The sequence below is a fragment of the Dendropsophus ebraccatus genome, chromosome 13 (genome assembly GCF_027789765.1).
Source record: "Dendropsophus ebraccatus isolate aDenEbr1 chromosome 13, aDenEbr1.pat, whole genome shotgun sequence".
Lineage (NCBI taxonomy): Eukaryota > Metazoa > Chordata > Amphibia > Anura > Hylidae > Dendropsophus > Dendropsophus ebraccatus.
In genome coordinates, this window is record NC_091466.1 from 59,423,664 (window position 1) to 59,439,766 (window position 16,103).

General features: G+C 42.9%; 1 protein-coding gene across 1 annotated transcript in view; it reads right to left on the reverse strand.

The window, feature by feature from the left end:
• FMN1 (formin 1) overlaps positions 1–16,103 on the reverse strand; it is a 137,252-nt gene that overhangs the window by 50,932 nt on the left and 70,217 nt on the right. The window contains 2 exon segments of the mRNA XM_069949350.1: positions 6,631–6,772; positions 6,910–7,622. Of these exon segments, the coding sequence (XP_069805451.1) occupies positions 6,631–6,772; positions 6,910–7,622 (855 nt within the window).

Below are 16,103 nucleotides of genomic sequence, written 5' to 3' on the forward strand. Positions count from 1 at the left end.
AAAGGGATCCAAGTCGCTCTTAAACGGACGGGACGCATGTTGCTCTTAAAAGGGACCCATGTTGCTAGGGCGATCTGGGTCCCTTTAAGAGCGGCCCGGGTCCCTTTAAGAGCGACCTGGGTCCCTTTTAAGAGCGACCTGGGTCATTTTAAGAGCAAACTAAGTCCCTTCAAGAGCAAAATAAGTCCCTTCAAGAGCAAAATATGTCCCTTTAAGAGCGACCTGGGTCCCTTTAAGAGCGAAATATGTCCCTTTAAGAGCAAAATTGGTCCCTTTAAGAGTGAAATTGGTCCCTTTAAGAGCGAAATGGGTCCCTTTAAGAGTGAAATATGCCCCTTCAAGAGCGACCTGGGTCCCTTTTAAGAGCAAAATATGTCCCTTTAAGAGCGACCTGGGTCCCTTTAAGAGCAAAATGGGTCCCTTTAAGAGCAAAATGGGTCCCTTTAAGAGCAAAATGGGTCCCTTTAAGAGCAAAATGGGTCCCTTTAAGAGTGACCTGGGCCCCTTTAAGAGCGATTTTGGTCCCTTTAAGAGCAAAATGGGTCCCTTTTAAGAGCAAAATATGTCCCTTTAAGAGCGAAATGGGTCCTTTTAAGAGCGAAATATGTCCCTTTAAGAGCAAAATATGTCCGTTTAAGAGCGAATCAGGTCCTTTAAGAGCAAAATGGGTCCCTTTAAGAGTGACCTGGGTCCCTTTAAGAGCGAAATGGGTCCCTTTAAGAGCGAATTGGGTCCCTTTAAGAGATAAATCGGTCCCTTTAAGAGCGACCTGGGTCCCTTTAAAAGCAAAATATGTCCCTTTAAGAGCTAAATGGGTCCCTTTAAGAGCGGCCTGGGTCCCTTTAAGAGCAAAATGGTTCCCTTTAAGCGTGAAATTGGTCCCTTTAAGAGCGACCTGGGTCCCTTTAAGAGCGAAATATGTCCCTTTAAGAGCAAAATGGGTCCCTTTAAGAGCGACCTGGGTCCCTTTAAGAGCGACCTGGATCCCTTCAAGAGCGACCTGGATCCCTTCAAGAGCGTCCAGGGTCCCTTTAAGAGCGTCCAGGGTCCCTTTAAGAGCGTCCAGGGTCCCTTTAAGAGCGTCCAGGGTCCCTTTAAGAGCGTCCAGGGTCCCTTTAAGAGCGTCCAGGGTCCCTTTAAGAGTGTCCAGGGTCCCTTTAAGAGTGTCCAGGGTGCCTTTAAGAGCGAAATGGGTCCCTTTAAGAGCGAAATAAGTCCCTTTAAGAGCGACCTGGGGCCCTTTAAGAGTGACCTGGGTCCCTCTAAGAGCGACCTGGGGCCCTTTAAGAGCGAAATATGTCCCTTTAAGAGTGACCTGGGTCCTCTTAGAGCGACCTGGGGCTCTTTAAGAGCGAAATATGTACCTTTAAGAGCAAAATGGGTCCCTTTAAGTGCGACCTGGGTCCCTTTAAGAGCCACCTGGTTCCCTTTTAGAGTGAAATGGGTCTCATTAAGAGCAACCTGAGTCCCTTTAAGAGCGACCTAGGTACCTTTAAGAGTGACCTAGGTCCCTTTAAGAGCGACCTGGGTTCCGTTAAGAGTGACCTGGGTCCCTTTAAGAGCGAAGGGACCCACGTTGCTCTTAAAGCGACCCAGGTCGCTCCTAAAGGGACCCATGTCGCTCCTAAAGGGACGGGAGCCAAGTTGCTCTTAAAGGGATAGGACCCAAGTCGCTCTTAAAGGGACGGCACCCAGGATTAAAGTTAAATGGAAGTCACTGGTAAAGGGGCGCTCTTTTCAAGCACTATGTATTTCCCTGGAAATGCAAATCTAGTATTTTATTGTAATCCGTATTCTTCTTCTTCCAGCCATTTTTCTGCGATTAATACAGCCCGCACCGCTTTGCGTACAGACTCCATTCAGACTGCGTTTCGAAGCCCTCAGTGGTGACAGGTGTGCTATTTTCGGTTTTGATCGGATTTGTCATTTTTAAGAAATTTACATTTAAAGACCAGTAAATTCCCATTGAAAATAATGGCCACACTGTAAACGCTAACAGCCGATCACAGCACATATGTAAATAGCTGAAATATAGCAGCCAATAGAAGTTCTAAGGTCCTGTCAGGCAATGTATCACAACATTCATACAGTCACATGTCCACTATTGGCCAATAGAAGACGTAGAAGATGGAAGGTCCTTAACGATTTTGTGTCACTGACATGAGTAAGATTGTCATGGTAAACGAGCAATGATCTTTACCATTATAGGTAGCAGAGTTCAGTCAGTAAAATAGCAGAGCTGAGGGGACGGTACACAAGCTGGGCTTAAAGGGACGGTACCCAAGCTGCTCTTAAAGGGACGGTACCCGAGTTGCTCTTAAAGGGACAGTACCCAAGTCACTCTAAGGGGCATTACATGAGTCACTCTTAAAGGGACATTACCCAAGCCGCTCTTAAAGGGACAGCACCCGAGCCGCTCTTGAAGGGACGTTACCCTAGCCGCTCTTAAAGGGATGGTACCCATATCGCTCTTAAAAGGGAGGTACCGAAGCCGCTCTTAAAGGGTTTAGTACCTAAGCTGGTCTTCAAAGGGTGGTACCTAAGTCACTTTTAAAGGTAGAGTACTTAAGCTGGTCTTAAAGGGACAGTATATAGGTCATTCAAAGCGTTGTCACCAAAGTCCCTCCTTAAGCAACTGTACCAAAGTTGCTCTTAAAGGGACTATACTAAAGTTGCTCTTAAAGGGACTGTACCAAAGTCGCTCTTAAAGGGAGAGTATCAAGGGTTAAAGTTTCTCTTAAAGGGAAGTCACTGTTAAAGGGGCGCTCTTTTCAAGCACTATGTATTTCCCTGGAAATGCAAATCTAGTTATTTTTACAGCCTAAATGCATAAACTTATAGAAGTCGTTAAAAAAAAATAATAATTTGGGTCCCTCCGTACAAGATCAGTGGTATAGTGCGGCCTTATAGCAATATAGGAGCCATTTTACTGATACTATATTGATCCATAGAGCAGTTAAGTGTATCATAACAACTTCAGCCAATCATAAACGATAAAAAGAGAACAATATGATAGATATGCCATAGCAGGAGATTTTTTTTTAATAAGATATGTTATTATCGTTATAAGATATGTCATTATTTTCTAGCACCTCTATATAACATTTCTTAGTGTGCACCAAATTTTTGCAAATGGTAATTAAAATACATATGAATACATAGTACAGTATACACTACTGTAATATAATACTACTATAGTGACCTGCATAGGCAGAATAACTTGAATACCATATTCTATGATCTGGAAATAGACATTTTTCTGTTGCGCTCATGATCTAAGGCCTCCGAGCAATGACTGCATGACCCTCATACTAAATTTCTCCCATGGGGCGATCCCTTGTCAAGCTATGGTGACACATCTCTCTCCACTAACACGGACCCTTGTACTTCTGTTTTAAAGCTCCAAAAACACATGCAAGCAATTAGGGAGGTCCAAGGGGGAGAAGACGCCAGTGAGGCCGTTATGCTAACCCCGTCTTGAGCTTTGATATGTTAATCATGGTGCTGACAGACGCAGGGTGATGGATCACAATTCTTCATATCTCAAAAACATCCTGGTGTGTGATCACAACACTTTACAAACCCACACATGGGCCGCTTTTGTTGTTCAGGCCACAGCAATTCATTTATAACACAAAGTAACAGGAAACGTGGAGAAAGTAGTAATAAATGCTCCTGTCTGCATAAATTGTATTTCTAGTTACTATGTAAAAAAGAAGAAACTCATCATGGTGCTATATCTGCTTATGGATGTGCATGGGACAGACAGGCACTACGTACATAGTCATAGACTAATAACTTGGCCAATCTAACCAATACCAACCTGTCAGGGTGTTCCCTTTGAATATGAAAACCCAGCAAGAGTCAACTTTTGCATTTAAGGGGAATGACCCGTGGGCTTTAGCTCTTCATTTGCATAAAACATCTCAAACTTATTTCACTCCATCGTTGCAGTGCTGAGATATAGGAGTTATAGCTCACTATTCGTGGTGAGAAGCCCTGTTTTCCACTGCCTTTAGTCAACAAAAACCTTACTGGTGCCAGCATAAGCTGGAATATTCAGCAATGGAATGGAATTTAAGTCGACTGGTCAGCAGGAAAGGAGGTATAAATAAGGCCAGGGCTGTCTTAACAGCATTATGGGCCCCTGGCTGTGAACTGACCAAACCAGTCTCAATCTTGCAACCTCCGGTTTTGGAAGCTCTCTGCGCAACTTCTGAAATGTTTGGGTGTCTGGGTGTTGTGTTATCCTCAGTGGATAACTCCCCCTCTTCCTACAAGCCACACTCGTTTAAAGGGCTGGGCCTGACAGTAACATGTAATCAACCCGTGCACTTTGGATAGGATTTACAACAGACTACATGAGAGAATGACATTGACAGACAGGAGTGAATTGCACATCACTTCTTTGTCTGTCAGAGTCAGTAGTACAGGTCAGTTAAAAGCACAGAGCGGCCCCCTATGAGTTATGGGTCCCTGGGCATCCCCCTGCACTGCCCAATGGAAAAGACCATGGCTAGATAGTGGTAGTTATCTTAAGTCAGGTAATATCCAGGGGTGTTCCCCAAAGAAGCAAGAGCTGAGGTAAATCTAGTCTATGTCCTCTTTGTCTAGTGGCCATCAATCGAATCGAGTAAGTGGATTCAAGCAGGCCAGTGGGTGGTAAAGAGCACATGAGCTGGACTTACCTGGGCTCTCGCCATGCTGAGGAATGCCCCCCGGGCTTTTAAGCCTCGTTTACATATTAACAAAACGGCTTATATCTCCATGCTGTAAATGGCTATTAAGATTTCAAAATAAGGTGTGCCCAAAATCCCGATGAGAAGCCTTCCATATTTTTCTGCCGACATATCCACAATAAGGTTACAAATTGAGAAAATTATAATTATAGTTTTTGAAGAGAGCAATTTATAGGATATAATATAGTGCAGAATATGTACAATGATGTCCTATACAGCGATGCCCAGTCTTAACTTAAAGGGAACCTGTCACCCCCCGTGCCGGGGTGACAGGCTCCCGCCCCCCGTTAGAGCCCCCTATACTCACCTAATCCCGCCGGGTCCCGCTTCTGGAGGTGGTCGGGTGACGGAGATCTCAGCCGCTGCAGCCCGACGCGAGCGCTGAGAGATGAGTCCAACGCTCATAGAGAATGACGGAGCGCTGGACTCTCCTGTCATTCTCTATGGGCGTTGGACTCATCTCTCAGCGCGCGCGCCGGGCTGCAGCGACTGAGATCTTCATCACCCGACCAGATCCAGAAGCGGGACCCGGCGGGATTAGGTGAGTATAGGGGGCTCTAACGGGGGGTCGGGAGCCTGTCACCCCGGCACGGGGGGTGACAGGTTCCCTTTAAGGAATGTATGCTATGCAAAAGTAAAACTAAATATAGGTGAAACCACCTCAGCTATACTATATGGAATGTACATGTGAGACTGTAGACAAAGATTTTACACCATTAAAGAATTTGAGTAGGTCAGATAAATTTTCTAAGAAACATCCTATCACTTCTCATCTTAATAGACAGGTTACTTAGCCAGCCATGATACCGGCAGGGGCAATCTATTTGAGGAATTATGGTATTACATGTCTGCCAGATTGTGAGTTTTCCCCATAAATGCAAAGAATTGCTGTATGGTTGCAATGTCATTGGAACGTTACTTCTCAGCATTAAAGACATCAAACAAGCAACTTTAACTCCTTTGCATTCTGAGAGCCATAACTTTTTATTTTTCGTTGACCTAGCTGTATGAAGACAATCTTATTTTTCTAATGGTATAGGTTCTATTTTTTTTTTGCCACCATTTACTGTGCCATTTAATACATTCAAAACTTTTCCCTACATGTTCTTTTCTTTCCCATCTATAGAACCACTTTTTGACTTGGTACCATTTTGGAGTAGATGGGAGTTTTTGACTGCATTTTATTTCGTGTTTTTTTTTTAGATGTTAGGTGACCAAAAATGGCAATTGAAATCCTGTCGGAATACAGGATAGGGGGGTTAATTCCTGATTCTGGCAGAGCCCATAGACGTACTAAGATTTAAGACCTGAGATTAAAGGCATCTAAGGTTGTAGTTGTTGCAATATAACAGCTCTGTATGGAGCAGGCTTGGCAAGTAACCACCATATACTTAGTGTCATCTGCCAGCCAACTTTGGAAGTGTCCAAAAGGGTGGCAAAGGGTGACCATTATTTTTTAAAAAGTCTTGAATCAAGGTATTTTCTACATTTTAGCTGATTACGGGGGGTTGAATGTGCCCCAGAATGTAGAGCATAGCCAATGCACAGCCAGCACCCTATTAATCATCTATGGAGCTTCCGAACATTGAGGAGCTCAGCAGCATCAGTAACTGGAACGGCTTCTACATTTTAAAGTGGCTGTCTTTCTAAAAAAATGAACACTTTAATGTCTGTGTTGTTTGGAATTTTCTAAAGACAAAGTAGGACATTACCAGAACATTCCTTTGTAGCTTTCTTTAATATTCTATATTATTGCTTAGGATCTTAAAAACATGTTGATCATTACCAACCTACATAATTACCATTTATCATTACCAATATATATTAATACATCCAGTCATTTATTACATGTGTTTAACCCAAAGTGAAAATGGAGTTAAGTAGAATTCACCTTTTTTGCTTTTGTCTTCTTCTCATAAGACTCAGATAATGGCTTTTTCTTCTGCCGAACACTGGCTTTACAGAACATATCTTCAAACTCTTTGGTGTCAATTTCTGGCTCCTTCAGAGAATCCCATAGGGATGTACTGGCACTAGGTTTATAAAAAACACACCATGTCACATATCTAAAGACGTCTCATATACTGTATTAACTCTCAAAAAGGCTTGTTCTTCCCCAACCAAATGCATCATGTCATTTACCATGGGGTTGTGAGATACAATTTATTACCTGTTGGTCTTAAGCTGAATTCTTGTCCAGTACAGTGGCTTCATAGGGCAACCAGGCTCTACTGGCGGTTTGCGGGGTGGTGCTTCTCTTGAGAAAAATCCCCCAAAGAGAGAACCAGGAGCAGGAGGTGGTGGAGGACCAGAACCTGGAGGTGGCGGTGGAGGAGGAGGACCAAAGCCCGGAGGTGGCGGTGGAGGAGGAGGACCAGAGCCTGGAAGTGGTGGCGGTGGTGGTGGGCCAAAACCTGGTGGTGGAGGTGGTGGTGGGGGCACAAAGCCAGATAAGGGAGGTGGCGGAGGAGGTCTGGAACCTGGCAAAGGTGGAGGTGGTGGAATGAAACTTGCACTAGGACAAGGAGGAACTAGTGGTGGAGGCACAGTGGAAGATAGCTCCTGAGTTTCTGTAGGGCTAATAAGGTTCTGATTCAGTGATGGGATATTTAATTTCTTAGGAACTATGTTGTTCTTTTGAGTTTTGTTTTCCTCATCACTGGGTTTCAGAAAGGTGTCTCTGTCCGTCTGTATATAAACATTGCGGAATGTCTTTGGTAGGTTCTCATCCTCAGTTGAAATGCAGGCATCTTTGACTTCACCCTTTCCCTTATTTAGTCTATTTTCTAATTCCTCTCGTAGGCTTTGTATGGTTTCTTCTAATCTCGTGGTTTGGACAGCCTGCTCTCCTCGTACATTAAAGATTTCAACTTCAAATTGTGCCTATAGAAAAAAATATAAAAACAGGTTTTATGAGTAACATAGCAGGACTTGGATGACACTGTAGATGACAAAAATAATCAGAATAAGCCAAAAGCATGTATACATATGTTGCCTTATAATGCTGCTGTCCTGGATTCAAATCTGGCCAGGCACAACATCTGTATCCCAATGGGTAAGCTTAGTAAGCATATAATTAAGTCCTGGTAAGTTTATAAATAGAGATCCCCATACATTTTATAGATAAGTTGGCAAAGCCTGCCGTTCACTGTGAATTTGGCAGTCAAACCAAGTCTCCCAAGACTCCGCCAACAGATGTCGTTGGAGGAGATAGGGTTTGGGCGTGATAGAATTTCACTGCCCGACCCCTAAGCCACCACCAAAGCAGAGGATGAAGAGATAAATGTTGGCCAAAAGATTGTTCATAGGAGAGCGGTCGAAGGTGTATGGCCACCTTTGGGCTTGGTTAACATTGCAGAGTTTGTTTTTTGGGCTTTTTTTTTAAATATAAAATACATATTAGAGATGAGCGAAACTCAAGATCAATAGTTCAGCATTAGAGATGACCGAACCGGGTTCGGGTCCATCCGAACCCGAACTTTTGGCATTTGATTAGTGGGGGCTGCTAAACTTGGATAAAGCTTTAAGGTTGTCTGGAAAACATGGATACAGCCAATGACTATATCCATGTTTTCCACATAGCCTTAGGGCTTTATCAAACTTCAGCAGCCACCGCTAATCAAATGCCAAAAGTTCGGGTCCGGATGAACTCGAGCATGCTCGAGGTTCGCTCATCTCTATTCAGCATTCAAATACCGGTGACTAAATCCATGTTTTCCTTAGACTCCCTAGGGCTGCATGCCACTTTTTCAGCCACCGGTAAACAATCAGATTGGACTTGATCATTCTCTAGTTACACTTATCTCTAATGCAATGGATGAAGTTGGATGCAGCCCTAGGGAATCCAGGAAAACGTGGATACAGCCTATGCCTTGAGTTGTTCTCATACCTAACCAGTACACATCTTCTTGAAACCAACCCTTTGACAAATGAAAGGGCATTAAAGAAGCATTCTGGAATTTTTTTTTTATTTGTCCCTCCGCGGCTCACTGGCACGTATACTTACCAGCGATGCTGGGTGTCTTCGTTCCGGTGCCACTCAAATCTTGCACACGTTCAAGTCACCGCTCTTCTGACCCCTCTTCTGTCTCCATGTTGATTGAAGGCCAGAAGTCGTGCTCTCCCATAAAGAATGCATTGGATAGCATGATTTCCGGCCTTCAATCAACATAGAGACAGAAGAGTGGTCAGAAAAGTGGTGATGTGAACGCACATTGGATTTGAACGTTGCTGCAGCTCCGGAATGAAGCCGCACCATGGGACACAGGTCATTGCTGGTAAGTACACGCGCCAGTGGACTGGAGGGGGGGGGGGCGGTATTTGAGTAAAAAAAAAATTTACGGAATGCTTCTTTAAGTATGTGGGAAAAATTAAAGTGTCTGGGTGCAACACATAAGGGCAGGACTAATGTTTGCCATATCTGTCACCACTTACAAAGTCAGATGGGTATCTACATACTATGATACTCCATCGAAAACTCATCAATACTGGCATCCAGGATGTTGTTGAAGTCGGCTTTGCCAATAAGTCTTACCAAAAAAAGAACAAAGAATAAACTTATGGCTTGAATGATAAACTATGTGTTCTGAGCATCCCGGCCTTTGACTTAAGCCATGTGCAAAGTTGTATACATTGGCAACATTGTACAAAAAAACGAGCGGCATAAATACAGATTTTATTTTCCATATTGTAAACGTTTCTCCTAATGTTAATCTCTCCTATTCTAATGAAGTCAACATATTAGGGATCTGGAGAACAGATGAAACTGATGGTTGATAAAATGCCTCTCCATTTGCTTTTTTTTTTAAGGACTTAATAATGCATCATATTTTCCCGACAATGTTTTGTAGTCATAGAGCCATTCTATTTGTGAGCAAGCTGGAAAAAAATTCTATGTAATGTGGCATGGGTCATTAAATGGTAATGCTGCGGGGCTCTCTCATCATCATCAAATTGCCCTCAATTAATAATGTCTATCTGGCAGTTGGCAAGAGACTAAACAACTTGCATCTGGTCGGAATTAAGTCAAGTAACCATTTTTATTCAGAAAACATAGCAAAACTATTTTTCAAGACAGGTTTGCTTTCAGAGGGAGACATCCATATACAATATGTTTGTGAGACCGGGGCTTCAAACAAAGCAATCTAACCAGAGTCGGAAAACTACACATTTACATAGTTTTGATTTATTTTACTACTTTAAACAAAAAATGTAAAAAAAAATAAAGCTTAAAACCACCCTATACTGACCACTATAACTTTATTACCTTTCCATCCATGGGTTTGTGTTCGTGCTGCAGCTTTTTTTTGTTATCACTTTATTTTTTTTAAATTAGAATTTTATTATTATTTTTTTTTAATTATGGCAAGCTGAGTGTGCTGGAAGTTAGACCCAATATCTAATATTAATGTCAAGCTGTCACCCCTATGCATACCAAGATGCTGGTACTGTTGCGTAGCACTTACAGGGGTTATCCAGAATTAGAAAGAAAAATGTCCGTCTTCTCCCAGAAACAGCACAAGTCTTGTCCTTAGTTCAGGTGTCATTTGCAATTAAGCTCAGTTCACTTCAATAGACAGAAGTTGCAACATCTACACCGAAACGGGAGAGAAGAGTCGTGTCTTTTCAGGAAGAAAATGTTTTTCTAATCCTTGATAACTGCTTAAAAAAAAGTATTGCTAGCGTATTGTGCATTTGTTGTTTTTATTTTTATAAACGCTTTATTGTGCAGTTGTAACCGTGTCATGATGGATGGGCCTAGGGTTCCTGTACCCTAAATATGTTATCCTTTACTGTCCTACCAATTAACAGTGTCAGAAAAGCTTGGAGCTCAGTGATGTCAGCGGATCCCTGGGCATTGCCGGCAACGTAAAGCTGTAGGAGTAAGGGCCCTATTCTACCGGACGTTTATAGTTCGCATAATCGTTAACGATAAACGATCCAAACGACCGCTATTACGAAATACCTGAAATTGTTCGCCCATTTACATGGAAAGATAATCGTTACTTATGATCGTTCTTGTGGTTGTCACCACATTCAGTCGTTAGTCGTTAACTGCTATTCAAACCAACGATTATCATTTAGATTCGAATGATTTAACGATAATCTGAACGATAATAGTCCGGTGGAATAAGGCCCTAAGGTACAGTGAGGTGTAGAGTGTATGTATAAAAATAGGGTACATATTAACTATTTAGGCTCAGGCTGGAGAAAAACTGAAAAAAAAACAAAAACATTTATACTCACCTTTCCTTGCTCTGCTGCTGCCACCATTCTCTGGGAATCTTATCCTGCTGTGCGGCATTTCCAGGACTGTCAGTAGGAGGAATTGCCTCCTCAGTCTATCACTGGCTTCATCAGTGTTCAGCCTCAGTCAGCGATGGTGTTGGCATGAAGAGCTGCTTGCTCAGCCAGCCATCAGGAAATGCCGCATAGCTGGACTAGGTTCCATGAGAACATTAGGAACAGTGGGGAAGGAAGGTTAAGTATAAGTTTCTTTCTATTTTCCGTCAGCCTAAGCTTAAAATACATACATAAATAGCAATAAAATAAATAAATAAATTAGAATACCCTCTGCAATACCCCTTTAACAGATACCTGAAATGGAGGCCAGACAATGGCATTCATCACCCATAGCCTTCGAGAGTATACCGCAAAAGAAAAAGGTCCGACAATGGAAGGCTAAAGGATGTGTGTATATCTAGAGTTACCTGGTGCTATCCTACACCTAAGCAAGAATTGTGACGTGATTATGTATTAATTTTTTTATTAGTCTCCAGGCTGCGCGCTGGCGGGTATACTCACCAGCGATGATCGGTGGTCCAGCGGTGATGCTTCGTTGAGGTGCTGCTGCCCTGTTCAAATCCTGCGCACGTTCACGTCAAGCCTCTCCTGTCTCCATGTGGATTGAGGGCCAGAAGTTATGCTCTACAATGCACATGGTGGAGCATGACTTCCGGCCTTCAATTGACATGGAGACAGAAGAGGGGTCAGAAGAACGGTGACGTATACATGCGCGAGATTTAAACAGTGCCGCAGCACCTCAACGAAGCATCCCCGAGGGACACCAATTATCGCTGGTGAGTATACGCACCAGCGCTCAACAGGGGGGCAATTAAAAAAAAACTGGAATGCTGCTTTAATGCCAAGTAACCCCATTAATAGAATCATTAGAGCCGCCTAATACAATGTGAGAATACAGCTGCAATATCAGTATTAGTCAGCAGGTTAGTGGTCCTACACATAGAACATCACACAGCAGCCTATAGCCTGCTGACAGACTGAGAAAAAGATTTTGGAGCGTTCCCACTAATAGCAGAATATATTCCATTATTCAGAATATATTCCATTATTCAACATCACTATCATAGAAAGAAATTACAATAGGAGAATACACAGTTGACCTCCGGCGGTTCCCAATGGCGTCTGGTTGTAAAAGTTTGTAACGTTTACAAAAATCAGCTATTTAGATGCAGAACTCATTGTAAATGTGTGTCTGTAGGGGCCTACTATAGATATTTCCCTGGTAAAGATAGACCCCTGAGATGAAGCATTAACATGATCCCCCCCACCGCTGTCCACCATTGGAGATGATAGAAGTCTATCCCCACTTTGCCACTTCCTGCCAAACGCTATACATCTTTCTGTCTCGCACTGTGTTGTGTAAACATACAGTATGCATATAAATAGCGAGGGGAAAATGTTAAATCAGCTCCAGAAGAAAACATGTTGCTAGAAAATGAGAAACACGCTGATCTGGGGTCACAAGAGCAGAGTGTAGATGAAATGCAATCAGAGCTCCGCCAGCATCCATAAAATGAAGGACTGGAGTCCAAGTACATGGGACCATATGTGGAGATGCACATGGGGGCTTCACCTCTGCAGCAATGTAGGGCACCACAGGCCCTCCAGGAAGGGAAGGGATGAGAGATGCAATGTACTTTGATCACTTCCATTGGACACACACACACACAAAAAGAAGCGTATGCAGTATTAACATTGACATGTTGCAATGCAGTATATGGTCACTAAACCAACATGTTTGGAGAAATGACTTTCAGTCTGTGCGTGTATCAGTTTTCTGATGGGGTCTCATTGGGTAACGGGATTTTTAGTTTTTCCTGATTAACGATAAATTGATTACTTCTGAATCGTTTACCATAATACACGGAAAGATGATGTTTATGATGGTAATTACAATCATTATACTCTAGTACACGAATGATGTGTATACACAGTGTCGGACTGGGGTATCTGGAGCCCACCAGAGGAAATGATCCTGGGGGCCCACCAATGAAGAACCAGTGAGAAACAACATGTCAGTCAGTGTTAGTGCAGGTTCTAAAGCTGGGGGCCCACCGTAGGATCCTCTGGTGGGCCAGACCGACACTGTGTACACACTCCGAAATAGATGCGTACGATCAAAGATAATTTTATGGTCCGCTCAAAAGATGCGATCTACACAAATTTTCGATATACCAATTTTTTGCGCGATAACCTTTTCGTGTAATAGGGACCTAAGGTGCCAAGCCCCCTACAGATAACCAAAACAATCATTGACTTACTACATATAGGTCAGTAAAGCAAACAGGGCGCGTGCATGTGAATGTTGATAGTATAATCACATGCAGCATATTAGAAACATCTCAGCTAGGGATGGTCCAAACTCTCAGAGGTTCGGGTTCGTATGAACCCGAACGCTCGGCATCAGATTCCCGCTGCCTGCCTATGGCTATGGCTGTATCCCAGTTTTCCAGGCGGTCCTCCCGCTGGATCCGCCGGCTGCACGGTGCGGGCAGACAGCGGGAATCATTACCGAGAGTTCGGGTTCGTACGAAACCGAACCGAACTCTGTTCGGACCATCCCTAATCTCAGCAAACCGAAAGGAGACGAAGCCTTAGATTGAGTGGATGTCTGGACTTATGTCTTTATAACAAAATACAAATAATAAAATCAGGAAAGACTAATACTTGGGTGACTGTAAAAGAACCCTATGCAAATTAGACATATCTACCAAACTTGCTAACTTTGGCATATTCAGCCAACTATTTAAAGTGTGCCTCCAGTGTTTTCATCAGAAATGAAAAATATGCTGAATTTGGTGCCGGAATAAAGTTCCATATAGATTGAAACCTTAGGAGCCATAGGACCCTGATCTGTCTCCAGTGACAGACCTAGTGCCATAAGCTTACACGGAGCACTGGAGGTACACTTTAATCTGTATGATGGCCCTGCAATGTCTTCTGAGAAGGGGAGGTTGAGTTTAAAGTGCCTGATCTTTTTTTCTGCACTCCCAGAGATGTCTGGCAGTGGTTACCCCCAACCCTTGCATAAACACCACATGAACCCATAGCTGGGCCAAGTGTATGGAGGAAACAAAAGGAGGAAGCTACATGCTGTTTTCCAGGTAACCGTAGGGCTGCATTCATCTGGTCCAGGCTGCAAGATTCAAATGTACGATATGGTTTGCGTGAACCCGAACTTACAAAAAGTTCTCTCTCTCTCATATATATATATATATATATATATATATATATATATATATATAAGAAAAGGACCAAAAATTTTTTCAAGTCTGCTTAAAGGGAACCTGACACATTAAAATTGCTATCCAATCAGCAGGCATCTTGTTATAGAACCGGAGGAGCTGAGCAGATTGATATATAGTTATGTAGAAAAAGTTTCAGGATAACTGGTTATTTACTCATGTAAATCTCAGCTCATTCTGGGCTATGTAGTCATGTGGGCAGTCCTATTCAAAGACTGACAACTATCTATGTAAGTGTACAGGTAGTCAATCACTGACTAGGGCCATTGACTTTTCTATTTTACATATTGTGGTTTAAGAAGTCAATTGGGTGGTCCTACTTCGTGATTGACAGCTCTTTCTATCCACACACTTACACACAGGGAGCTATTAATCTCTGAATAGGACCGCCCATGTGGCTACTTAGCCCAGAAGGAGCAGAGACTTACATGGGTAAATGACAAGTTATCCTGGAGCTTTTCCTATAAAACTATATATCAATCTGCTCAGCTCCCCTTGCCAGACATGATTCCTGCAGGTTGGACTGCATTTTCAGTGTGACAGGTTCCCTTTAGTAATTTCCCCCTACATATGCAACTTGACTAACAAAATCCCATGGGTCATGCACATTCACAATTATAGTGCCGGATTCCATGAGCTAAACATAAGTTAATGAAAATTTGCACTTGATCACAGCTTGCTAAAAATAGTGCATATAAAAAGCTTTCCCAGGCCATGCTTTATAATAAAGCAAACAATATTTTACCCCATATAAACAGGGGCAGGAACACCAGGGAAAAAAATGCAGCCCAAACCTCATGCAGATTGGTTCAAAAGTTACTTTCTGGACAGCGCACAGAAATGATATGGAGAAATCCATTGTGATGTTCCAAGTATCATTAAAACCATAGGAATCTAAACAACATCTACAGCCAAGCACCATTGAACATGCAAACTGTGAAAGATATAAAGCACAGCCGTCTCTCAAAGCTTTCATCAAAGACTCAGTTCTCGACGCAGAGCCAAGCTGAGGATCAACGGGCGATTAAGAGGCTGAAAGATCAAGAACGCCAAGCATTTTGGTGTGAAACCCATGTTCTCAGTAAAAGTGACAATAATTACACACAAGAACATTGCCTACATCACACATTGTAAGAAGACACATGTGGATAAGCCACAGGATGGCGCTATGCTACTAAAACAAGTGACAATAGGAAGCTAGTATTCATTTAAAGTGAATGTACCCGGGCTGAAGCACTGGAAGCTGGCCGAACCACCCGCCAGTGGGAGGAACCCTCCACCCCTCTATGACGTGGCTCTATTGATTCTAATGGAGAGGCGTCAAAGAAGGGCGGCATTTCCTCCCACTGTGGGTAAGTCGTCCTGCCTCCAGTGCTTCAACCTGGACCTGATGGTACATTCACTTTAAAGGGAAAAGATGTGGGACCTTAAAAAGGCTATGCTCATCTTGCGGACTTTTTGAACTTTTTTTTTTTGGGGGGGGGGGGGGGGGGGAGGGTCAATGGGAATTCCTTGGAGGTAGAAGCAGACGTTCTTTGGCCCCATTACTATATGTTATGTATATAGTTATAACAATATAAGACTAATTAAGTACTGATCTGAGGTTTCTAGTTATGTTGGAGTCCAGGCCAGGCTGAAGATATAGTTATTCTGGGATGTAGTCTACTTTCTACTTGTTTTGTGGTTTAGGGATCTGTACTTCGTTTGCAGTTTCTGTGTGTTCTTATGTCTGGTCTGGGGTCTGTTTGTCTGGTCTGAAGTTAGTATTAGTTTATAGAGCAAATCAGCAGTTCTAGGGTGTTCTAGCTGTTCTGAG